The sequence below is a fragment of the Trachemys scripta genome, chromosome 2 (assembly GCF_013100865.1).
Source record: "Trachemys scripta elegans isolate TJP31775 chromosome 2, CAS_Tse_1.0, whole genome shotgun sequence".
In the NCBI taxonomy this organism is placed as follows: Eukaryota; Metazoa; Chordata; order Testudines; family Emydidae; genus Trachemys; species Trachemys scripta.
Window position 1 is genome coordinate 174,804,719 of NC_048299.1, and position 20,208 is coordinate 174,824,926.

Genomic DNA, 20,208 nt, shown 5'->3' on the forward strand with positions numbered 1-20,208 from the left:
GGGTTCAGCCCAGTCCTAGGACCCGTGGTGTGGACTTTTGGCACTATTTGGGTGATTTTCTTTAAGTCCTAGCTTCTGGAATCAGGTGCTTACATGAGAAACACAGCTTCATTTAAAAACCACCACCATCACCACAAGTTTATCACTTGGAGTTGCAGAGAAAAAACTTGAGAATGTGACATGAATGCACCATAAGGGCTCCAGGCCCCTACATTTATTTTTAAAAAACCTCAGTTTTTTAGCCAAATCACATGATTTTTGAATACTCGCATTGGCATTACTGAGTTTTATCCTAACACAGATAGTCACCCTCTCTTGCTGACTCAGTCAAGTTATAACCCTTCCTCTGCAAGGAGGAGGAAGCTGAGCTAAGATTAACCCTTTGTTCCCCAGGGATTCGTTAGCAACCCCCATTTCCAATTCTTTCTAGGAAAATGAAATCTAGACCTTTTTTGAGTGTGGCTGTTGGTATTGCAGTACATGATTTTGCAGCTGCTGGGCTATATGGTGTGTTAGTCCACACACGAGGGATATAAATTCTAGGGCGCAGTAGCATGTTGTGCATTAACTGGTACATGTCAAACCTGCTGGAGGGGGCAAAAAGTTCCCTAAATGCATGTTAACATAGTAGTGTTTGAAACGGGACTATATTAATGTGCAGTAGGGAACTTTTAGTGCATACCAGCAGGATCCACATGGGCCAGTTAGCATGCAACATGCTAGTGTACACTAAAATTTGCACCCCTCTAGTGCAAACTAATGTATCGTGAAGAGAAGCCCATTGTGTCTGTTTGTGTAACGCTTAAAGTTTAATAGAAACCAGGCTGAAGATGAAGCAATGGTTACTGAGTCAGTAGTGCTATAGGCATACTAAGGGTTTTCCTCACCATAGAAAGGTAACATAGGTGCTGGCAAATCTGACACCTCCTCTCCGACGTCTCTAACTGCAACCACTTTCGAGGCTTTTTCTTTCCATCCACCCCCGAGCTACTGCTGTCGTGGCTCCCATAGCGGGCTGAAGAATGGAGGCCTGCCTCATAAAGCTGCCGCCGCTGCCTCAGTTCTGTGTCCCTGTGAATATTTTATGAAGTTAGCAAACTGGCATCTCCCATGCAATACTGCAAAGCTACACTCAGGAGATCTCATACAATGATCGCCATTGAAACCTTAATCACACACAGCCAAACCGTTTGCGTCATCTCCGTGTTGGTGCTATTCCCTATACCTGGAACGGGAAATGCAGCCAACATCACAGTAAGACTGGAGCTGCTTTTGCAGTCAGAGATTTTAACAGCAACCATTGTATCAAACCAGTGGTTCTCAAACCGACACACGGAACCTTGTGACAGTAGAGCCCTGCTTGAGAGTCTGGAAGGGAGCTGCTGGCTCATGTGGTAGCGGCAAACATGCCCGTCCTTCCTCAAGTTGCCAAGAGCCACCATGAGGAGGAGCCACTACTGCCAGGAGGGGTAGCATAGCCGCCTTCACCAGGAGGTGGAGATGACCCAGGGAGCAGGCCCAGTGCTTGTGCTGAAAGGCAAAGATCTTGCTGCACACCCGGGGAACGAGAAGAGAGACCGCATTTGTAATGAAGACTGTAAAAGGTTGTGTGCAACTAGCATCACCAGATGTCCCGATTTTATAGGGACACTCCCAATATTTGGGGCTTTTTTCTTTTTTTTTTTAAATATGGGCTCCTATTACCCCCACCCCCAGTCCCAATTTTTCACACTTGGTATCTGGTCACCGTATATGCAACACCAGTGCTGAGCTGTGCAGCACTAGGAGACAGCAGGGGATGGGTCTGAGCTGTGTTTGAGTGAGGAGAGGAGGTCTGGAAAGACTTAGCAGCTGGAAGGGAGAAGAAGCTAAGCACAGGTACAGAGAGAGCTAAGCAATGGGGGGGCGAGGGGGAGGGGACAGGGGCCAAGCTAAACAAATAGGAAGATTGAGCAATCAGAGGAGGAGGCAGCAAGAGACCCAGAACCAGGACAAACAGGAGACCCTATAAAAAGCAACAGAGAGTCCTGTGGCACCTTTAAGACTAACAGATGTATGCATCCGACGAAGTGGGCATTCACCCACGAAAGCTTATGCTCCAATACATCTGTTAGTCTTAAAGGTGCCACAAGACTCTCTGTTGCTTTTTACGGATCCAGACTAACACGGCTACCCCTCTGATACAGGAGACCCTATGTATTTCTACACTGGAGCTAGAAATGTGCCTCCCAGCTGGGTAGACAGATTCGTTCTAGCGTCACTTGAGCTAGCATGCTGTGAATAGCACTGTGGATGTTGCGACTCCAGCGGAGACATGGGCTAGTAACCCAAGCTCAGACCCAGGGGGTCAAGCAGGCTTGAGAGCCCAAGCTGCTGCCCAAGCCACAACATCCACACTGCTATTTTTAGCATGCTAGCTCAAGCAGAACTAGAGCTAGTCTGTCTACACAGGCTGATGGACTTGCTCGCAGCTGCAGATTAAACAGCCGTTAGGGTTGGGTTTGGTTTTTCACATAAGCAGGCGCAGGAATGACCAAGGTCCTTCAGAGGATCCCGCCCGTAAGAAGTTACCCAGAATATGATCAAGTTTGAGAACCACTCTGATAAAGGCCAATGTGGCATTTCAACAGCAAGCATTAACATTTTTGTTCCTCATTGCACAATTGCAGACTTTCTTCCCTTCAAGGAAAAAAAAATGCATGTGGATGCTATTAGTCCCACTGGGGAACTGGCTTCAGGGAGCATGTTCTAGCACACCTGGAAATAAATTTCCCTCTTGCAATTCCCTCTGAACACTAATACAAATAATTGTGTATGGGGTTTCTTTTCCCCCTTAATCTGGAATATTTCCAGTAACATATTAATATTAGTTTGTTAAATACAATTTGTAGATTCCAGACATCTTGATTACTCGATGTACTACGACCAGCACTACCCAGTTGTCACAAACTTGAAAGATAGGTAGCGACGCTACATGGTAGGGAACAAAAGAGAAGATCATTACATCGGAAGCCAGCTGACATGGTATCATGTTTCCTTTCCCCCCTTCTTAAACCTTCCTACCTCAAGAGAAACCCTAAATATGGTTCCTTAATCACTGTAGGGAGAAAAAAGGAGTGTGAAGTTATTCCCATCCAACTGCTAGTGCACAACACGTTGCCACCAGTACAGAAGCTCGTGATTTACCCAATGGTAAAAAGAGTTTGCCCTATGTAAATATATAAACCCTTTGATGCTACAAAAGGGATGTTATTTTACAGCAAGATATCCTAACCACTGGCACTCGGACATCAAATACAGCCAAGGAAGTTTCTTCTACACATGGCTGTGCCCAGGCAGGTTTGCTCGGTCAGTGGTTGCTAGATTTGACTCAGATTGTTACTTAAACTGTGTCACCGTCAGAATTTCTCTGTGAAACACAGGATACATGAAACAGACGCCTTGTTCTGTTACCTGAGCTCTCCAAGAAGTGCCGATATTGTAGTGAGAGTCGGTCCATTTTCCTTTTTTGCTTCTGCCGTTGCAATCTGATAAAGCAACTTTTCCATTGAAAATGGTTTGGCTATACGTCGCTGCTTCATTTCCTGAGTTAACAGATTTCCAAGTTAGTTCTTGAGTAAAATTAAATGAAAAAATAATTTGGATAAATTTAACGCAGAACAAAGTTAGATTTTTCTTCGGTTGTTTTTTTAAAGCTATATGTTTCCTGTTAAAGGGCTGTGAATGAAGACTTCCTGCATCTGCTCTAGGATAAGCAATGTGACAGAACAAAACACTGAAGCCTAAACCTGGCTATGGCAGACAAACAAATGTGCTACAAAGGTGCCACGGAGTGGTGTTCCCTAAAGAGAAAATTTTACATACCTTCAAATTAATGCTCACCAATACAAGGCATTGAGACAAGAAAAGTCTCTGACTTCTTAGCTGTAAAGAGCATTGTGTTTTACAATCTTCTACGTTTCTTTGTTACTGATTCTTTTCCTTAAATTTTTGAGTACTTTATTGTGAAATCTAATACTGAAACAATTAAGTTAGACAAAGTCCATCCAGGACAAATTCATTCAGATATTAAATATTTTATTTAAGTATTTGGCCGATACTCCAGTGCCAACTGACTTTCCCCACATTTCAAGTCCACATCTTATTAGAGACAGAAAATCATATTCAATTAGCAGGAAAGACAGTAGGTATAGATGTCAAGAAACTGAAGAAAAGAAGGGCAGAGAAACAAATCACAATACTACCTCCTGAAATCAATGGGAGTCTTTTTATTGACCTCACTAGGATCTGGATTGGGACCCCTACGCACAGAATAAATGCATAATCCATATTGGTTCATCAAGCCAACACCCTCTCTGTATTCCCTCCTAAAGACTCATTTGTTCTGCAATGCCCACTAGAAATGAACCAAACCAATCACTTAAATATTCCTTCCTTTGAGCTCCCCAGTATGGTCAGTATTCCCCATTTCTGTCTTTTTGGGCAGGGTCTGGCTTAGTTTTGAATCTCTTACAGCATCAAACATATTGTTGGCATTTCAGAAATAATAAATACAAAATAATGAATAGGAAGTCAGGTCCTATCTTCCTAAGCAAATACTCTTGGTACTTTCTTTCTCACTGAAAGTACCCCAGAATGCACCATTCTGTGACCAAACAAATATCGCAGATTGCATGGTTAAAGTGAGACTTCTTATATGAGTAATGACACTATCTGGGATATCTTCAGTGAACATGGAAACGCCAAAATGGACACACAATGCAAGTGAAGAGAAAAACGTTTGTTAAACGAGGTTCTCTGTGCTGGAGTCAGAGTGCAGTTGGGATGAGTGTGTTGGTATCAATGGCATATAGGTCGTTCAGATGCATCTTGCATTCTCTTAGGCCTATTTACCTAGCTCATGGCTGTGAAAAATGTTGTGCTCTCTGTGATGCAGTTAGGTTGACCCCACTGTAAACACAGCGAAGTCGACAGAAGAATTCTTCCATCAACCTAGCTACCGCCTCTCAAGCAGGTGGATTTACAAGAGTGATTGAAGAACCCCTTCCATCACTAAGGGTCTGTGCTGCAGTGACATAGCTGTTATGCTGCAGCTGTGCCACTGTAGCACTTGTAGTGTAGACGTACCCTTAGTGAGCTGATTGAGTTCCTCTCTATGGTGACAGAGTAGCTGAGGCAGATTTTTCTCTGCTGGATATTGGAGGGAAAAGTATTAAATGTTTTGTTATTTAGCTACTGGTAATATTTGTTCACCCTATGAAATGTATTTGAGTGGCAAGGTACAGTAGCCTGTCTGGGAGGCCACATTTAAATTGGAAAGAGGAGAACGATAAGATAGAGCCATCATAAATTGTGACTGATCTGTGCCTGATGGGATGACAGTTCCACAGATTGTTGCTGAAGTATCAGTCCTAAAATGCATGGTTTGCAGCACAGGGGAATGTTACATGATGAAGGGCTGGACTTTTAAATTCTTCGTCAGCCCATCTGACAAAAATTTCAAATAGACTTCTCTGTCTGTGCCAAATTTCCTTAAATGCAATCTGCTAGTTCAGAGCAGGACACGGATTGTTATCTTGGGTTCACAAAAGCAGTCAGATTAGTCAAACATCACAATCCAATTCCTGATCTGGAATTTCAGATTTCCTTAGAAAAGAAATCTCTGAGGAGTCAAGCCAAAATATAACATGGAACAAGCAATGTATATCAAATAAAATCACAACAGTTAATAATAAGAGCAAAGTCAACATGTAATCAAAGCAGATGACAAACTATCAGTGTTATTGTCCAGAATTATAAGACGGCTAGATATGCATATGGCTGTCAGTCAATTCATTAACAACCTGAAGGAGGAATTTTGATGCCTACGTAACAGATCTCTGAAAAGCACGAAGTCGGTCTTTGAAAGTGACAAAATATCTCTCCTCAAAGTGAAGGAACCAAGGAGGAATTTCCAGGGCTTAAAGGGCAGTTGAGAAGGTAGCATGGGGTGAAGGGGGGGGGGGGGGGAAGAAGAGAGGGGAGAGAAGGAATAGAGGTTTCCAAGGTTATATTTTGATATAACTACATATCTAGATTCTTTTATTAAAGTTTGTGAAAGGTAGGTTATCACAATTAGAATCGGCTGAATTTTCAATCAAGTTATATTCATCTAGTGCCAAGCTCGTTAATCAAAAGAAACTCTTCTTTAGATTTTGGGACACCAAGCAGAGATTTTCAATCATCCCTAAGTAACAATCTCTATCCCTTAGGACACTGGCTTTTTCACAACTGACAGTCAAACACACGCTTAGGAAGTCCCTTTCTTTGTATGTTGAGTTTATAATAACAGTGTTGTTCCAGTCACTAAAGGGTTAAATCAGGATCCTAGTCCATCCACATAAAAAATTTAAAAAATGCAACATGGCTTTCATCTTACCACTTTGTTACTTTAAAATATGTTTTACATTAAACAGACTTAGAAGAATGCTACTTACCAAGAACACAAGAAAACTAAAACCTGGTCTGGACAAATGAAACTTACTGCCTAATAGTCATGCTGCTGTTCTCAAATTAAAAATGCTGGGTGTATTGACCATTTGACTTGAGGCCGAAAATGAAGATCGATCCTGGCTTATGTGTAAATGCCACCAAAGTACATATGCAGCCCATACTGCATTTCAGGGGAGGAGGTAATTAGTAAAAAACATTCTTGCCCCAAAAAACTGACTACGTGGAGGCCATGGAGATATTTAGCTAAGCAGCATGCTGGGCATGCACATCAGCCATTTGTTTCCGCAGGTCAATGGCATGTCACTCAGAGGTATGAAAAGGATGCAGGAAGCTAGTTTTACTTTCAGCTTCCGGTCAGATGTGTTGGTCAGTCTGCCTAGGAATTTTAAGTTCAAGTCAAATCAGATCAGCAGCTAGTTACTGATGAAGGGTCAAACGGACAGACAAACATAATGTAGCTGTAAAAATTGATTGATTACTCCACATCCCCCAAATTAGCCATATTTTATCAGATCTTTATATTTGAGATTCAAATTGTCCTTGGACAAGTTGCCTTAAACAAATCTAGTAAGCATAATACAATATATTGTTGACAGCTCATTAGGAATTTTCCCAAGTGTCCTTGTGAATGATTACAACTTAACTCTAAACTAAACTTATGCCATTTTCAGACCTAGGTTATGAACCCATTTTAAACTCCATTTTTCACCTTACCTTGGCAGTTTTAAAACCCATACTTGTCCACTGGGTGGTAGCAAAGTGCACTGTTTCAGAAACACTGTAGCCACAACACACTTTAGACACAAAGGATCCTGGAAAACAGACAACGAACTGCCCACTCTGCTGTACAGTACGGTGCACCTTGATCCCCTCTTTGCACAAGACCTCTGGGGAGATCTAGAGAGAATAAAAATATGAGAAAGTTTGAATCCTTTTTATAGTTAGATCCCCCTTCATTGGGCACCGCCATGCATTGCTTGCTATGGAAGGGTGATCACATGTCATACCGACACCTCATTAATTTGACCTCCTCCACCATGCCCAATATGAAACACTGAATTTCCAGTGTCCAGAATGTCAAGTACTGGGGCTGGAGGTGCAGTTACAACAGTGAAGGCTTTATCTGAAAGTACCACTTTAAAATTTCACTTGCCAACAGCTTCAACCACATTACATGAAAACACGGTGTGATTTAAAACAAATAACTAGCAGGTTTGGCACTTCACCCCACTAGTTTTTCTTTACAGAAATACAGTTGCCTTTGTTAAAATAACTAAACCATTCTAAAGATGCTCAGAGAATAAATCTGCCTTTCAAGGCCTAAGCAGATCTATTTTATATATAAAACATATTTAGCATCTAAAAGCATATTATATTACATGCATGCTACGTAAGACATGTTAAACACTGGAAGCTAAGAACAGTTTACAGAATTTACTATTACACAGAATTCCTGGTTTCAATAAACAAGGCCTAGAAAATATCAACACACCTGAAAAACACCAAAAATTAATCTACTATGCCTCACCTGTCCTTTCCCAGTTTTACAACACTGAAGTTCCCTATTAATGAATGGCCAAAAATTTAAGACTGGCACAGAGCTCCAGGTCAGCATAACTTACATCCTAAAAATGTAGCTTTCTAGTACAACATAAGAACGGCCACACTAGGTCAGACCAATGGTCCACATAGTCCAGTATCCTGTCTTCTGACAGTAGCCAATGCCAGATGCTTCTGAGAGAATGAACAGAACAGGTAATCAGCGAGTGATCTGTCCACATCATCCACTCCCAGCTTCTGGCAGTCAGAAGCTACAGACACCTAGAGCATGGGGTTGCATCCCTGACCATCCTGGCTAATGGCCATTGATGGACCTACCCTCCATGAACTGACTTAATTCTTTTTTGAACGCTGTTATACTTTTGGCCTTCACAACAACCCTGGCAGAGAGTACCACTGGTCGACTGTGCATTGTTTGAAGTAGTACTTCCTTTTGTTTGTTTTAAACCTGCTGCCTACTGATTTCATTGGGTGACACCTGGTTCTTGTGTTATGTGAAGGAGTAAATAACATTTCCTTATTCACTTTTTCCACACCAGTCAAGATTTTATAGACCTCTATCATATCCCTTCTTTATCTTTTTTCCAAGCTGGAAAGTCCCAGTCTTTTTAACCTCTCCTCATACAGAACCTGTTCCACACCCTTAATCATTTTAACAGGTTTCAGAGTAGCAGCCGTGTTAGTCTGTATCCACAAAAAGGAACAGGAGTACTTGTGGCACCTTAGAGACTAACAAATTTGTTAGTCTCTAAATTTGTTAGTCTCTAAGGTGCCACAAGTACTCCTGTTCTTTAATCATTTTAGTTGCCCTTCTCTGTACCTTTTCTAATTCCAATATATCTTTTTCGAGATGGGGTGTCCAGATCTGCACAAAGTATTCTAAATGTGGGTGTACCATGGATTTATAGAGAGACATTATATTTTCTGTCTTATCTATCTCTTTTCTAATGGTTCCTAACATTATCTTTTTTGACTGCCACTGCACGTTGAGCAGATGTTTTCAGAGAACTATCCACACTGACTCCAAGATCTCTTTACCGAGTGGTAACAGCTAATTTAGACCCCATCATTTTGTATGCACAGTTGGGATTATGTTTTCTAATAAGAATTACTTTGCATCTATCAACATTGAATTTCATCTGCCATTTTGTTGCCCAATCACCCAGTTTTGTGACATCCCTTTGTAACACAGTCTGCTTTGGACTTAATTATCTTGAGTAATTTGTATCATCTGCAAACTTTGCCACCTCACTGTTTATCCCTTTTTCCAGATCATTTATGAGTATGTTGAACAGGACTGGGCACAGTACAGACCCCTGGGGGACACCATTATTTATCTCTCTCCACTCTGAAAACTGACCATTTATTCCTACCCTTTGTTTCCTACCGTTTAACTAGTTACTGATCCATGAGAGGACCTTCTCTCTTATCCCATGACTGCTTATTTTGCTTAAGAGCCTTTGGTGCAGAACCTTGTGAAAGGCTTTCTGAAAGCCTGTGTACACTATATCCACTGGGTCAGAAGCTGATTTAAACGATAGGTTACATACCACAGTTAGTAGTTCTGCAATTTCATATTTGAGTTCCTTTCGAACTTTTGGGTGAATACCATCTGCTCCTGATGACTTACTGCTGTTTAATTTATCAGTTTGTTTGAAAACCTCTTCTAATGACACCTCAATCTGGTACAGTTCCTCAGATTTGTCACCTAAAAAGAATGACTTGGGTGTAGGAATCTCCCTCACATCCTCTGTAGTGAAGACTGATGCAAAGAATTAATTTAGTTTCCCTGCAATGGCCTTATCTTCCTGGAGTGCTCCCCTTTAGCACCTCAATCGTCCAGTGGCCCCACTGGCTGTCTAGCAGGCTTCCTGCTCCTGATGTACACCTCTACCCTGATATAACACTGTCTTTGGGAGCCAAAAAAATCTTACCGCATTATAGGTGAAACCGCGTTATATCGAACTTGCTTTGATCCGCCGGAGTGCGCAGTCCCCCCCTGGAGCGCTGCTGTACCGCGTTATATCGGGGTAGAGGTGTACTTAAAAGATTTTTTGCTCTTAGTCTTTGGCTAGTTGTTCTTCAAATTCTTTTCTGGCCTGTCTAATTACACTTTTACACTTGGCTTGCCAGAGTTTATGCTCCTTTCTATTTTCCTCAATATGATTTAACTTCCAATTTTTAAAGGATGCTTTTTTGCCTCTAACCATTTCTTTTACTTTGTTGTTTAGCCATGGTAGCATTTTTTTGGTCTTCTATGTTTTTAAAATTGGGGTATACATTTAATTTGAGTCTCTATGATGGTGTTTTTAAAAAGTTTCCAAGCATCTTGCAGACTCTTCACTTTGGGGACTGTACCTTTTAGTTTCTGTTTAACTAGCTTCCTCATTTTTGTGTAATTCCCCATTCTGAAATTAAATGCTACTGTGGTGGGCTTCTTGGGTATAATCCCCCCTGGGATGTTAAATTTATTTATATTATAGTCACTATTAACAAGCGGTTCAGCTATATTCACCTCTTGGACCAGATCCTGTGTGCAACTTAGGACTAAATCAAGAATTGTTTCTCCTCTTGTGGATTCCAAGACTATCTGCTCCAAGAAGCAGTCATTTAAGGTGTCGAGAAATTTCATCTCTGCATCCCGTCCTGAGGTGACACGTACCCAGTCAGTATGGGGATAGTTGAAATCCCCCGTTATTACTGTTTTTTGTTGTTGTTGTTGTTGTTGTTTTTTTTAATGTTTGTAGTCTCTCTAATCTCCCTGAGCATTTCATAGTCATCATTCTGGTCAGGCGGTCAGTAGTATATTCCTACTGCTATAATCTTATTAGTCAAGCCTGGAATTTCTATCCAGAGAGATAGTTAGCTTTTCTTTTTTAACGGCTTTTTTGACAAAGCACCAAGGGAAAAAAGCCAATTAAATTTGCATTTTTAAATGCTTAAAATAGGAAATTAGAGAGACATGGTGGATGAGGTAATATATTTTATTGGATCAACTTCTGTAAGTGAGAGAGACCAGCTTGTAAATTCAAAAGCTTGTCTCACTCATCACCAGAAGTTGTTCCAATAAAAAATAGTACCTCACCCATCTTGTCTCTCTCATATCCTGGGATCAACACAGCTACAACACCACTGCATACAGAAAACAGGAAATATCAACTATACAGTAAACAAAGGAACTGAACTCTAAGTACCCGTAATCATCTAACTACTCATATCCATGACTGACATTGTAAAAGACAACAGGGACTCATCTGCCATGATGGAGATTCCATTCGTGAAAATATTGGACATATGTATATTTTACATGTTTAAATGGATTGTGGGTGCTTTTGAAAAGAATGGACATTTACTGCCATGCAGGGTTAACCTTTATTTCAGCATTCTGGCATTCTGTAGAATTGGAAAATACTGGAAATATTGTGTGGTAAATGCCGCTGCGGGTAGCAAGGGTCCAGACTTTACTGGCAAAGTTTTTCTTTTTAAAATCAAAAGCAATAAAATGTGTGAATTAAAAAAAAATACTCTTCTGATTAACGTTGGATTCTCACAGATACAAAACAAAATTCAACTTACCATAACATTGCTTTCAAGCATTTCCAGCCCTGGAGTGCCATTGGCTTGCAGCAGGGTATGTACCACATCATCAAGTTTGTTCTCTTCCGCAGCAGGAATGCAATACCTGTTTGTTTTAAAGAGAAAATAGAGCATTTACTAAGTTGTAACTGGTGTTCAGCAACGGATTGACCAAATCCACTCCAAAACGAAAAGCAAGTGGAAAAGAATTAAAACAGTCCCTCCCAGCTGTTTTGGCAAGATGCTTCAGATTCATGGAAAGTTATTTATTTGGACTCAAACCTACAGTATTTACCATACTCAAAGGAAAAGAAAAGGCTGAAATGATTACAAGCTATCCCCAAAGCAGAATATGTGACAACTCACTACTCTACAAAGTCAGAGAGGAGAGAATCAGTAATATCCTGACATCCCCAGTACCAAGGATATCAGCAATCAGGTTGCCATCTACTCAGCACCTACACTGCATACAGTCACTCTAATCCTTACTTTAAATGACTATATTTGTTACATATGCTTAAAATGTAAGCCACATTGTTTTCTTTAATAAAACAGATGTTTATGGTCCCAAATCAGTAACAGAATACAGAACTTACATTAGAAATATTTGATTAATAAAAGCAAAATATTCCAAGATCATCTTCCTTCGCTTACTTGACAAGTCTCAAGTTCACCTTTCCTCCTTTTCCCTGCAACAGAGGCCATCAAATGCCTAAAACACAGCTGGCAGCACAGGAAGAGAGGTTTAAACTGGGTGCTGAATTACAGGCATCCCATATTCTTTCACCTCCTCCCATATTTTGCTAGCCACCAAAGTGGAAACATTATGCACAATCCCATCTCTGCTCATGGCCATTAGCGCTTTCCCCAGCAGAAGTGGCATGAAACAGTCTAGAGATATCTTATCTAAGTTCTATGTAGCTGGGGAACTGCCACTGTGCAGGATGTATAGGTGTGATCTGGCTGATGAATAAAGACTGAAGGGGAAGCAGAAGTAGAGACACATACACAGCATGGGGAAAGGGGAAAGAAATGTAGAAGAGAAACACTTATCAGTATTATCATAATCATTATTTCACTATATTGCAGTAGCACCCAGGGTCTCCAATCAATGCCCCCATCATGCTATGCACCATACACATGTAATAAAAGGCCTGCTCCTACTTCAAAGAGTTTACAATCTTAGTGTAACCAAAAAAAGAACAGGTGTAAAACAAATAGGGAGATGGAAAAGATAATAGTGAAAATTATGTTTGGTATAACAAACAGCTGTCTCAGCACACCAATATAGAAATTTTCCAAACCATGCCTGCTGCAACCTCTCCTTCCCTCCTCCGCCAAAGAAGTGTGGCTTTCCTGCCATTTAAAAGAGTATTAGGAATACCCAATTTCCCCACCCCCAAAAACTCCCAGGCAAAATTGAAATTAAAGCTGAGAGAGAGATGCAGGAAATGTGATCAATGAAATACTTCCTTAAATGCATGAAAGTTGAAACACCTGTGGTGAAGGAGACAAGCTCAAAAATAGATGATTTTTGAAAGATCCAATTTTCCTTCATTGCAGTGCCTTAATCGATTTAAGATACACAAATTCAGCTACGCAAATAGAATGGCTGAATTCGACGTATCCTATTCGACTTACCCCGCTGTGAGGATGGCGGCAAATCGACCGCCACGGCTCCCCCATCGATGGCGCTTACTCCTCCTGATGAGATGGGAGTACGCGCGTCAATTCAGGGATCGATTTATCTGTCTAGATGAGATGCGATAAATCGATCCCCAAGAGATCGATTTCTACCCGCCGATCCGGGCGGATAGTGTAGACTAGCCCTGAGATTTCAGCTACATGCTCTCCAATTTCTTCTGTGCAAAACAGCCCTTGGTGCAGAGTATGTTTCTTATAAGAATGGCTATATGGGATCAGACCAGTAGTCCATCTAGCCCAGTACCCTGTCTTCTGACAGTGGCCAATGCCAGATGCTTCAAAGGGAATGAACAGAACAGGGCAATCATCAAGTGATCCATCCCGTCACCCACTTCCAGCATCTGGCAGTCAGAGGTTTAGAGACACCCAGAATATGGGGAGGCATCCCTGACCATCCTGGCTAATAGCCATTGATGGATCTATCCTCCATGAACTGACCTCATTCTTTTTTGAACCCTATTATACTTTTGGCCTTCACAACATCCCCTTGCAGAGAGTTCCACAGGTTGGTTGTGTGTTGTGAGAAGAAGTACTTATGTTTACCTGTGGCACCTTAGAGACTAACAAATTTATTAGAGCATAAGCTTTAGTGGGCTACAGCCCATTTCTTCAGATGCATATAGAAAGTACTCCTGTTCTTTTTGCGGATACAGACTAACACGGCTGCTACTCTGAAACCTGTACTTATGTTTGTTTGCTTTAAACCTGTTGCCTGTTAATTTCATTGGGTGACTGCAGGTTCTTGTGTTATGTGAAGGGGTAAAGAACACTTCCTCATTCACTTTCACACCATTCATAATTTTATAGACCCCGTATCATATCCCCCCTTAATCGTCTCTTTTCTGAGCTGAACAGTCCCAGTCTTTTTAATCTCTCCTCCACATGGAAGCTATTCCCTATCCTTAATCAGTTATGTTGTTCTTCTCTGTACCTTTTCCATTTCTAATGTATCTTTTTTTTGAGACGGGCAACCAGAACTGCACGCTGTATTCAAGATGTGGGCATACCATGGATTTATATAGTGGCATTATGATATTTACTGTCTTCTTATCTATCCCTTTCCTAACAGTTCCTAACATTGTTAGCTTTTTTTGACTGCCGCTGTACGAGTGGATCTTTTTAGAGAACTATTCACAATGACTCCAAGATCTCTTTTTTGAGTGATAACAGCTTATATAGACCCCATCATTTTGTATGTAGAGTTAGGTTATGTTTTCCAATAAGCATTACTTTGCATTTATCAACATTGAATTTCATCTGCCATTTTGTTGCCCAGTCACCCAGTTTTGTGACATTCCTTTGTAACACTTCACAGTCTGCTTTGAACTTAACTATCTTGAGTAATTTTGTATCATTGGCAAACTTTGCCATCTCATTGTTTATCCCTTATTTGGGATCATTTATGAATACATTGAACAGTACTGGTCCCAGTACAGATCCCGGTGGGACACCACTATTTACTTCTCTCCATTCTGGAAACTGACCATTTATTCCTACCTTTGTTTCCTGCCTTTTAACCATTTATTGATTCATGAGAGGACCTTCTCTCTTATCCCACGACTGCTTACTTTGCTTAAGAGCCTTTGGTGAGGGACCTTGTCTAAAGACTTTCAGAAAAAGTCCAAGTACACTGTATCACCCTTATCCACACGTTTTGTTGATGCCCAAAAGAATTCTAATAGATTGGTGAGGCATGATTTTCCTTTACAAAAGCCGTGTTGATTCTTCCCCAACATATTGTGATCTAATAATTGTTATCAGCATCTGAGGAATGCTGATTTTAGGGTCACTAACAGATGACATTAGGTTTCCTTTGAAAATGTGAAATTTGCCAACATTTTATCACGCAACTCTGGGCAAGTGAAGGTGTGCAGGACAGAAAGCAGTCTCATCCCTGTGATCCACCAGCGTTGCTTGGAGCTGCTTTATAAAGGGCTCAGTAGGAATTCATTTGTGAGCGCGAATATCAATATGCATCTGCAACAGCTCTTGATTCCTTCTATGAAATGGAAGGCCTAGAGTGTCAAAGAGTGTTTTCCATAGTAAACCCAGGTACTGCTGTTTAGAGTGAACTGGGTGGGCTATGGTGCAGTTTTTCTTGGGATACATGAGTTGATGGGAAGAGAGGGTTTTTAAAATCTTTCAGCTCTTGACTTCTCTTCAGCTAAATTTTTATTTTTAAAGGAGTAATTTTCCTACTGACATTTCTTGTTTCCCTTGTGACATTAGGTGTTTGTGACATGGGCTACTGTTTTAGGGTTGAAAACAAAATCCTGAACTCATGTTTCAGTCAAAATGGAGCCTACATGTATAGTCTCTTACTGATTTGGGATCTTGTGTGCATCTCTCATTTTGTATGTGCAGTTTACTTGTGCTCCTTTAGACTGACTTGGAAGATGGGGGCAGATGTTCTTATTCTCTCTCACTCAAACATTGGCCCCTCCCCTTTATTTCTTTTAACTGTCAGAGGTCCTGTGTCTTTTGCAACCATTCCTCTAGTCACAGCTTTCGGAGCTGTTCAGTGACACTAGTTCAGACAGACAGAAGGATCTTTAGAGAGCTGGCCAGGGTGCAAAAGGAATCAAGCTTGGGTTCCAAATCTCTGTCACCAGATTTCTGAACTGACCCAACCTTACCTGGAATGTGTTTAGAAACACATTGTAGTCAGCTAGGGGCCATATTTCAACTGTAGCACCATGTCAGAAAGGAGAGAGAAAGATGAGACCCATATGAGACATTAGGCCCCATGCAATCCACCCCTGCTCTCGACCACGTAGGCTCAGGAAAGGAAAGAAAACTCCAGGGTGTAGGCAGCCAGTATCATGCCAGCAAGAGCTGCTACCAAAGCAGTTTCAGTAGGAACCTCTGGACACTGATGTCAGACTTCTTTCTATAGACTTTATTCTGAACAGGTTTCCCTGCTGCTGCTTCCAACCTCTTCCCACCCGCTCCCTCACAGTCTCTTCATGCTCCTCTCCATCCATCCCACCTATCCCCCATACCTCATCCCCCACCATTCTTTTCCCCTTTGTTTTTCCTTTTTGCTAATCTCTTCGTGCCTTCTGTCCTCACCCACCCATGCCCTATAATACACACATTCCCTTTTGTCTCTGTTCCCTACTATATCCCCTCTTCTCCCCTCCTCCCCCCACACACACAGCCTCTCCCCTTCTGTCTCTGTTCCCCCACTGCTCCTAACTCAGCTTTTTTGCTCCATTGGTCCACATGGCTTTTTTTTTTTTAAATCATCCTCTCAGCCACTCAGTGGGGAGGAGGAGGAGGAGGAAAGCACCCAAAGTGTTTTTTCCCCCCCTGAGGGCAAAACACTGAGGGGCTGGCCCTGGCTCCTATCCACCCCCCCCAGCCAGTTTTCAACACCCCAACTCTGTTCATCACTCAGCATCTGAGTTAGGGTACTTTCTTCTCCTCAATGCTAGCTGGGTGCCAGTAGGACAGTGGCTCCCAAACTGTGGGGTGCGCCCCCCTAGAGCGGCACAGAGGAACATCTTAGCGGGGGGGGGGGGGAGGGTTTGCAGCGGCCCTGGGCCAGCTCCCCAGGAGGTGGGGAGGGAGTGCCACCAAGCCCTGGTCTGGCCCTGGCCTCAGTCCCAGCCATGGCTCCCCTCCTGGCCTTGGCTCCCAGCTGTGGCCCCTGGCCCTGGTTTAGGGTTGCCAGGTGCCCGGTTTTCAACCAGAAAGGGGACGTGGCAGTGTCCAGTCAACACTGCTGACTGGACACTAAAAGCCCAGTTACCCACAGTAACCGGCCTCTGCCACCAGGGGAGGGGGGTGGGAAGAGCTGCTGCTGGAGCCTGAAGATGCACTCAGGGATGGCTCCGGCTCCCACAACCTGCGCTGGATGCGGCTCCCCCTCCCCCCTCTGGAACACAGCTCCCCCCCACACACACACCTGGCTGCGGGGGGGGGGCGGGGGGGACAGACCACGGGGGGAAAGGGGAGGGGGACACTAGAAAAAGTTTGGGGACCACAGCAGAAGGAGGTGAATTGAGAGCACAGGAGAGAGACACCTCTGCTCTCAGTTTTTATATCTGGTACCACAACAGCCCCTGGTGGCTCAGAGCAGCAATTGCAAGTAAAGTCCTCAGCCCGGGCCTGGAGCATGTTCAGTGTAGATCGGGGTCGGCAACCTTTCAGAAGTGGTGTGCCGAGACTTCATTTATTCACTCAAATTTAAGGTTTCGCATGCCGGTAATAAATTTTAACATTTTTAGAAGGTCTCTTTCTATAAGTCTATAATATATAACTAAACTATTGGTGTATGTAAAGTAAATAAGGTTTTTAAAATGTTTAAGAAGCTTCATTTAAAATTAAATTAAAATGCAGAGTCCCCCGGACCGGTGGCCGGGACCTGGGCAGTGTGAGTGCCATGGAAAATCAGCTCGTGTGCCACCTTTGGCACGCGTGTCATAGGTTGCCTACCCCTGGTGTAGATGGAATTTAAATAGCCAGCCTCTATATCTCTACTGAGCATGTATAAATGGCAATTTTCAGAGGCTTACAACTTAGTCAAAGATGGGTGGATTTTCATGGGAAAAGCAACAGGCACATCCCTGACACTGGGTCACGCCCTGCCAAATATGAAATCACTGCTTAAAAACGTGGAGGTGCTAGAGCTTCTCGAAAAAAATAGGAGAATGTGAGATTTTTTTTCTAACGCTTGCAAAACAATGTACTTTTCCCTAATCTCATTCTCAGGAGCATCTTCATTGCTTTTGTTGAAACTTTCCAAAGAAATTTAGCTTGGGACAGCCAGCATGGAAAATATCAGACCAAACAGTTAAAGTCTGGTAAAGTTTTACACAACCAAAAACAGTCTTAGGCAACCTTAACTGCAGAGAGTGCCACCAGCTCTGCCTATAATAAAATGTGAAAAACAACCTCCTCTCTCATCCTCCCTCCCCCCAAAAAAATATTTTTATAAAATTAATAGAATTCACATGACACTTATAAGGCATTACAATTCACTCTGATTGTATATTGCCTCTTTCCCCAGTTATGGATCTGTGTTGTCTTAGATGGACTGTAAGCTCTTCATTGCATGGACAGCCTCTTATTCTAAGTTTGTTCCTAGGACAATGGGACCCAGCTCCTGGTAGGAACATTTAGCTGTGACAAACTCACCTGTATTCACACAACTCGGCACATAACCACAGCTCAAGTTTAGCACCATTAATACTGATAAGAGTTTAAATAGTTTTAATTAGTAATTAAGAGGGTAACTGAACATCTCTGTATGTTTGGTTTTCTTGAAATCTTATAAAGCATTTTAAAGTACTATTTATGGTATGTGCCAAGCATCATTAGCCATGTAGCAGGGTGGACACCTGCTCCTGCCTGGAAGGGCCTGAGATAGCCCAGGGAGCAGGCAGCGTGAAGGCTGAGCTGATCGGGGGAAGTGGCTGCAGCTGGGGCCATGCCCCAAACAGACTCAGCACTGGCCTGTATAAAGAGGCTGGGAGTCAGGAGCTCAAGAGTCTTTCTCTGCCTTCAGAGGGAGAAGGGCCTGGCTGCAGGGAGCTAGACAGGGTACCTGCAGTGGAGCAGGGCTCGGGAAAGGCTGAGGAGCTAGGGAGCTCCAGCCTGGATAGCCCCAGGCTGCAGCCTGGTAGTAGGCCAAGGGGTATTGGGGGTTGCAGAGGGCAGCCCAGGGCTAGGCCAAGGCAGCAGGTCCAAACCGTCCTTGCCAGTGATGAGTGGTCTATACTGCAGTCTGCCCCAGGGACTGGCAGTGGCCTAGTACTGAGGCAAGGTGGGGATAGTGGGTGGGGGTTCCCCAAGGAGGGGAGACCCAGATCTGTGGGGTACTGCCAGGGGGCAGCACCCAGAGCAAGGGACACCAGGGTCCTGGGAGAGACACAGGGGCCAGAAGTAGGGACAAGGCGGATCACCGGCCTGCAGAGGGCGCTCCAGACGCTAGACGAGCTGATTCCCCGGAGTAACCAATAGGGGGCGCCGCAGGGGTGAGTCTGGTCGTCTTACAAGCCATTATAATTCAGCCTCCATGCATCAAAGTTTTATAATCAAGGGGTTTCTTAATTACTTTATTACATTTTTGTTTAATCAAGGTCTACAAGTTTAGCTGCTTATACTGTTCTTATTGTAGAGAAGATCCTTTCAGGATAACATAGTACTACAGGAATAACATAGATAAGTATATTAAATGCTGGCACCATCTGCTTCCAGTGATTCCACTATCAGCTGTTGTACTTCCATTACAATCTGAGCAATATTGTGTAATGACTACAGTAAGCAGCAGCCACCTCCAAGCAGATATGTGAGCACGTGTTAAACCTATTTGCAACAGGTGCCCACAAAACACAAAATGTGGCTACAAGAAGTTACAGACTTGCAACCATTCACATCAAAATGTTAGAAGGATGTGGCTTCAAAGGCAGGTATCACTGGGTAAAAATAAAAAATATATATGTGGTTTGGTATCTACAGAGTCTCAAGATACCTTGTGAAGTAGAAGAGTGGGGACAGTTTAGCAGAAGGATGGGATCAATCACCTTAGAAATGAGAATATAGAGCTAGCTTGAACAAATCTTTCTACACATCAGTCTAAGGAAATCCTGCCTTGACTAGCTGTCATTTGGATTCCAGGTGTTCAGAAACATTCTGCAGAGTGAAATCTACACACCGCAAAAGTTGTTTGCTGCTAAATAGCCTAAAACAGAGAACGGAAGAAATATTAAACCCCTTTCCTTTAGGAGGGGTTTTTCATTTAGTTTATACCATATCACTTGTCATGAAATTTGATAGACTTTCCCATTAAATTTGTAATCGCAGAAACTTCATTTCCTGATGTGACTCATTCAGGCAAAACGCAATAGCCATACTGTAGTAGCTTCCAAC

The 20,208-nt window shown here is 42.6% G+C and overlaps 1 protein-coding gene across 3 annotated transcripts in view; it reads right to left on the reverse strand.

Annotated features, from left to right (window-relative positions):
• The window catches only part of JARID2 (jumonji and AT-rich interaction domain containing 2), a 61,909-nt gene that overhangs the window by 4,740 nt on the left and 36,961 nt on the right, over positions 1 to 20,208 (reverse strand). Inside the window, exons 9-12 of one of the 3 annotated variants that reach the window (XM_034762361.1) lie at positions 11,629 to 11,734; positions 7,207 to 7,389; positions 3,454 to 3,584; positions 888 to 1,071 (exon numbers count right to left, since the gene is read on the reverse strand). In XM_034762361.1, the coding sequence (XP_034618252.1) occupies positions 888 to 1,071; positions 3,454 to 3,584; positions 7,207 to 7,389; positions 11,629 to 11,734 (604 nt within the window). Of the gene's footprint in view, positions 1 to 887; positions 1,072 to 1,674; positions 3,098 to 3,453; positions 3,585 to 7,206; positions 7,390 to 11,628; positions 11,735 to 20,208 lie in introns of those variants that run through there. The other 2 variants (XM_034762362.1, XM_034762363.1) reach the window with 2 other exon arrangements.